At 37.7% G+C, this 5864-nt stretch overlaps 1 protein-coding gene across 1 annotated transcript in view; it reads left to right on the top strand.

Annotated features, from left to right (window-relative positions):
• The window catches only part of LOC111240185 (xenotropic and polytropic retrovirus receptor 1 homolog), a 75868-nt gene extending 71743 nt beyond the window's left edge, over positions 1-4125 (top strand). The window contains exons 12-15 of the mRNA XM_022770185.1: positions 2618-2784; positions 2893-3032; positions 3233-3457; positions 3982-4125. Of these exons, the coding sequence (XP_022625906.1) occupies positions 2618-2784; positions 2893-3032; positions 3233-3457; positions 3982-4039 (590 nt within the window). The 3' untranslated portion in view covers positions 4040-4125. The remainder of the gene's footprint in view (positions 1-2617; positions 2785-2892; positions 3033-3232; positions 3458-3981) is intronic.
• The last annotated feature ends 1739 nt before the right edge of the window (positions 4126-5864 follow it).

Here is a 5864-nt window from a genome sequence, read left to right on the forward strand (position 1 = left end):
ATAAAAAGTCATAAAAATGTCATAGTATAGTAAGGCATAAAAAGTCATAGTATAGTAAGGCATAAAAAGTCATAAAAATGTCATAGTATAGTAAGGCATAAAAAGTCATAAAAATGTCATAGTATTGCAAGGCATAAAAAGTCATAAAAACATCATAGTATAGTAAGCCATAAAAAGTCATAAAAACATCATAGTATAATAAGGCATAAAAAATCATAAAAACATCATAGTATAGTAAGGCATAAAAAATCATAAAAAGTCATAGTATAGTAAGGCACAAAAAGTCATAAAAATATCATAGTATAGTAAGGCATTGAAAGTCATAAAAATGTCATAGTATAGTAAGGCATAAAAACATTGTATAGTAAGGCATAAAAAGTCATAAAAACATCATAGTATAGTAAGGCAAAAAAAGTCATAAAAATATCATAGTATAGTAAGGCATAAAAAGTCATAAAAATTTCATAGTATTTTAAGGCATAAAAAAAATCATAAAAACATCATAGTATACTAAGGCGTGAAAAATCATAAAAACATTGTAGTATAGTAAGGCATAAAAAGTCATAAAAACATCATAAAAAAAAGCCATAGTATTGTAAAGCATAAAAAATCATAAAAACATCATAGTATACTAAGGCATAAAAAATCATAAAAACATCATAGTATAGTAAGGCATAAAAATGTCATAATAAAACATCAAATTATACTAAGGCATAAAAAGTAATTAAAAAGCATATCCCTACCATCCATATGCTAACCTACACCCTTGTTCATCTAAAATGTAGTGAAGAATATTAAATATCAGAAAATGGCAATAATCAAGTAGAGTACAATTACCACAAAACTTTACCTAAGTTCCTGAGTATGTACATGTATAAATGTACTTTGTAATGTACAGTCTGGCTGAGTGGTCTCCAGGTGCAGGATTGTTAATTATCTTGTTGATGGATTTGGTTGCCTCAAAAACAGATGAGAAATGCCTCTAATTGCAGGGAATGATTGTTCTTGTGGGAAGTGGGCCTGCTGCATAAAATGAACCTGTGGAAGTGCTCTGTCTTTAATAACATTTAACCTTTTGGGTGCCTCTGGAAAACAATAGCAACTGTGTGTATGTGTGTGAGACAGACTACTAGCGATTTAGTGTGTGTGACAGGAGCCAGTGACCAGCGTTGGCCTTTACTGAGCATCCAGTCAATGTGTATGCTTAACCTTTTAATGGCCCAGTGGTTAACCAGCCTGGCGAAAAAAACATCAGCCTTCACAGAAACTGAAGGGTTAAATACTGCAACACTTTACACGCTGAGGAAATCACATCAGTGGATATTCTCCAGTGAAAAGTCTATTGTCCAGGACTAAGTTTAATCTCCAGCTGGGAAATCTCAGTGTGGCCGCAGGGACTACTTCCATCCCATCGCTCAGCTGAAGAAGCAAACAGCACATTGGATGCAGCAGTTAACAGAGCAGCAGCAGTAATTCTCTCTTAGAAATGTCCCCCGCTCTGCTCCCCGGCGTCTCGTTGGCTGATAGCAGGAAGAATCAGTGACTATGACAAATGGGAGCGAGGCCAGTCTCTGTCTGGTGGCTTCTGTCCGTGTCTGTCTGACTCACTGTGTTAAGCCACTGGGTGGTGATTTATATTGCGTGAGGAACAAGCAAATCATGTCCACAGTGATCCTGCATAGACACACAGGCGCTGCTGAGCACGAATGATGAGACACTTTGGCATAATGCAGTATATTAAACAAATGTAAACTAACTTAAAGCTTGTTGAATACTCATCAGCTGAGGGCAGGTCAACAAATAATTATTTTTATCATTACAGCCAACGTGCACTAATCATGATCTGCTACTGAAATGTTATGTCATCAAATGATTAAGTCTGCTTATGATGAGGTGTGGCAAACAGGGTGTTACACTGAACAGTCTAATGATGTCAAAACCAGACCAATTACCGAAGACTCTGAAAAATGCCCATCACACTTGATTGGCATTTTTCTGACATAACCAGTTAATAAAAAAAACAACAACACATACATGCGCATTTAGTATGAAAAGCACACAGTTTAGTACACTAATGTTCTCAATACCTCTGAATGATGAACACACAAACAAATGTCTTTTTATTGGAACACAGAAATTAGGTTGGATCAACATGACAGAACTGCACAGCTTCTGCACTGAACATTTTATTTCAGTGTCTGTATGTAACCATAGTAGTAGCTTCTCCTCCAATATAGATTCCCTTCATAATGTCAAACAAATGAAACTACTGTTCCAAGTTTTATTGCTTTAGTTTAGCCCCTAAAGCTCTACTTCCCAGTGCAGCTACTTGCTCAATAAGTGAATAAGATACAACATAGTGTGTAATTTAATGTTGTCGTCTTGTGTTTGATAGAAAATGTTTTAATTTGTGGGAATTCAACTCTTAATGTAATAGTTGTACACAAGACATTAAATGAGCCACTGCTAGTGTATTCTTGACAGGAGGACTCCCTCTAGTGGTCAAAGTATTAATGGAAAAGTTGTACTGATGTCAGGTCTAATAAACTAACTCAGAGAAAATGATTGAATGCATGGCTGTCATCTGACATCAGTTGTGTTTGTGTGTTTATTTCAGAACAAGGACATACAGACGCCGACATGTTCTTCTACCTGCTGATAGTCTTCTCGACCATCAGCTCCCTGTACACACTGATCTGGGATCTGCGTATGGACTGGGGTCTGTTTGACCGCGGAGCTGGAGAAAACACCTTCCTCAGAGAAGAAATAGTTTACCCCCACAAGGTAGAGTCTGATAGAAGTCCCATGCATCTCTCTCTCTCTCTCACTCACATACACACACATACACACACACACACACACAGAGATACCTAATCCCATCTCCTCTTTCAGGCCTACTACTACTGTGCCATAATAGAAGATGTGATCCTGCGTTTTGCCTGGACGATTCAGATTTCTCTGACCACAATGACCAAGATCCACTCTGTGGGCGACATCATAGCCACTGTGCTGGCTCCTCTCGAGGTCTTCAGGTGGGTCTCATGCTTACTTTTTGTACCACACATACTGACATTCAAAAATAACTTGCTATCAAGATGTTAACAGATGATAAGATATATTTCTCAAGACATTAAACTGCTGTTGCTTCAAGCAAAACAATCCCAAAAGCACCAACAGTGACTTCTAATACAAATCCCCCCCTTGTTTCCCCTCTTCTCCTTCCTCCCCGCAGACGTTTTGTGTGGAACTTCTTCCGTCTGGAGAACGAGCACCTGAATAACTGTGGTGAGTTCCGTGCGGTGAGGGATATTTCGGTGGCGCCACTCAATGCTGACGACCAGACGCTGCTGGAGCAGATGATGGACCAGGAGGATGGTGTCCGGAACCGCTCGGGCAAAAAGACCTGGAAGAGGTCCTACAGCCTGTCGCTCCGACGCCCCCTACTGTCCTCCTCTCAGTAAGGAAAAACACAGAGACTCACACATTTCTATTTTAGTTTGTATTTAAAAAGACTGAAGTCGAAACAAAAAACAAACAACTGTAGACAAAAATAAATTGTATAATATTAACAAAACAATGATCTGGAAGAAATTTGACATCAGAAAAAGGCGCTACTATATTAACTCATACTTTCTATTTGAACTCTACATACAAAATGCCAAATAACTATCAGTACTTTTGGATTTGTATAAATTACAATATATTAGACTTAAACCCTGGATTATGATATATCCATTTATCAAAATGGAGACAGGCACTCAGTGTCTGACTTAAAAAATATTAGAAAATAAAACTAAAGAAGCTAGAAAATTGAATTACGTGAACAAACAATTGAAATTGTTTGCTGATTTCTTTTTCAGGAAGCACAAAAGTTAAAAAGTTGTTCAAGATGAAAATATTAATGATTTAGTGAAACTGTTAAAATCATAAGAAAAATGTTGCCAGATAATATATCACTTTGTCTAAATCCTTTTTTTCTAGATCGAAAAAGGACACAAAGGTGCTAATTGAAGACACGGATGATGAGGCCTTCAGCTGAGTGCACAACATCAGCACGTACACACACACACACAAACACAAACACACACACACACACACACACACACACAAACTAACACACACACACAAACACACACTCACACATTCACACATAGACATACTATACTTATATGGACCTCATTCTCTAACGTCCAACCTCAACCCGTCTGCCCTGTAGTTCTTTCTGTGTAGTAACCCTAACCCTCAGTGTAAACCTTTAAATCCGCGAGGACTGTCAGTCTGCCCTCACTTTGGAGAATTTACCTCATCTTTACTTCCTTGTGAGTATATCTGGTCTTTATAAGTATAGAAACACACACACTGTAATGTAGAAACACACACACAGACAGATAAACCTGCTGAAGCACAAACATAGTGTAATATTGCTACAGTTGAGGAGAGAGCTAATGTCACAGAGACAGACAGATGGACAGATGTCATGGGAAACCTGCACATAACTGGAAACACAGACCATACTGCCCTGGGATATCCTCTTCTTCTTTAAGGACTTTTTTAGTATGTGTTGTTTACTTTGAGATATTTCTGCTTCTTTAGATTTTCCTTTGTTTTTTCTGGTTTTATGTAGGAGAAGCTGCATAGATAGGCTACACACGACTGTTTACATGCCTTTTTAACTACACTAGGATCAACAGGGAGAAGATAAAGCCAATCAAAAGACTAACTATCAGTCAATAGAAATCTGAGGAAGGACTCTACACACATCACAGCATATCAAAACAAATCAACTGGTTTCAACTTGTTGATTCTTTTTATACTCCATCTTTTTAATTTCTTCTCTTTTTTTGTTGAGTTGTAATAACGTCAGTGTACAATCACAACCCTGGAGGCACTTGCAGGAAAAGTGCATTTAATACACAAAACATGAAAAAACCTACTTGTACACAAAAGGGATGTTTTAATTCAAACATTTCTAGTCTGTGAAGTTGCTTTGTAATATATTTAATATACTTTGATGTGCGTTATTACTCTATTGTAGTTGTTCAGTACTTCTACATGTGTTGTTTATACTAGTGAGACTAGTTAAAGCATCCACACGATGATTGTTAATGTATTTTATAATGTTTGGAATGTTTTTCTTGGTTAGACTTGTGCCATGTTTTTAATAAGCTCATTGTTAGACCTCGATTAGATCCCCAACCTCCAATTAGTGCAAAAAGGACTTGTGAAACATCACATGTATCGTGTCATGTCATCTTAAAGTGCCCTGCTAGCCAGTCTGTTGTATGTGCATTGCTATTCTTTGCATCAACTACCAAAGCTTGTTTTTATGAATGTGTCTGTGTGTAGAGTAGCTTTGTACATTCAACCTGCCTGAGAGAGTCAAAGGTAACAGAGCCAAAGGCTGATTTAAAAGATTGGAGTGTTTTTCTTCTATTTCACAAAAGTACATGTTTTATTGGGCTGTTTTAGCAGGTAGGTTCTGTCTTGTTGGAAATCCCAGTAATATGAATAGAGTTACTAGTATTACTGTCACTGTTTGTGTATACTAGAATGATGAGAGTCAAAGTCCTGTGTGTATATGTCGGTGGTTCTCAAACGGGGAGCGGGAACAAGGGGTGAAACACGGAGCGCTTTTGAAACTGAATGAATCTGAAGGTCCAATAATCAAACAAGTGTGTTCTGATGCGCGAAAGAAAATGTTTGAGAACCACCGGCAGTACAGGTGCATTGTGGGGCACTACTAGATGTTGTCTCTGACAAAAGATCAGTGTTGCCAGATTGGACGGTTTTCCACCAAAGTGATCTCCTTTTTAAGTAACTGTGCAGGTAAAAATAGTTTGGGGCCCTTCGTGGTGATTTGAGCT

This window comes from Seriola dumerili, unplaced genomic scaffold (genome assembly GCF_002260705.1).
Source record: "Seriola dumerili isolate Sdu_G_001 unplaced genomic scaffold, Sdu_1.0 BDQW01000002.1, whole genome shotgun sequence".
In the NCBI taxonomy this organism is placed as follows: Eukaryota; Metazoa; Chordata; class Actinopteri; order Carangiformes; family Carangidae; genus Seriola; species Seriola dumerili.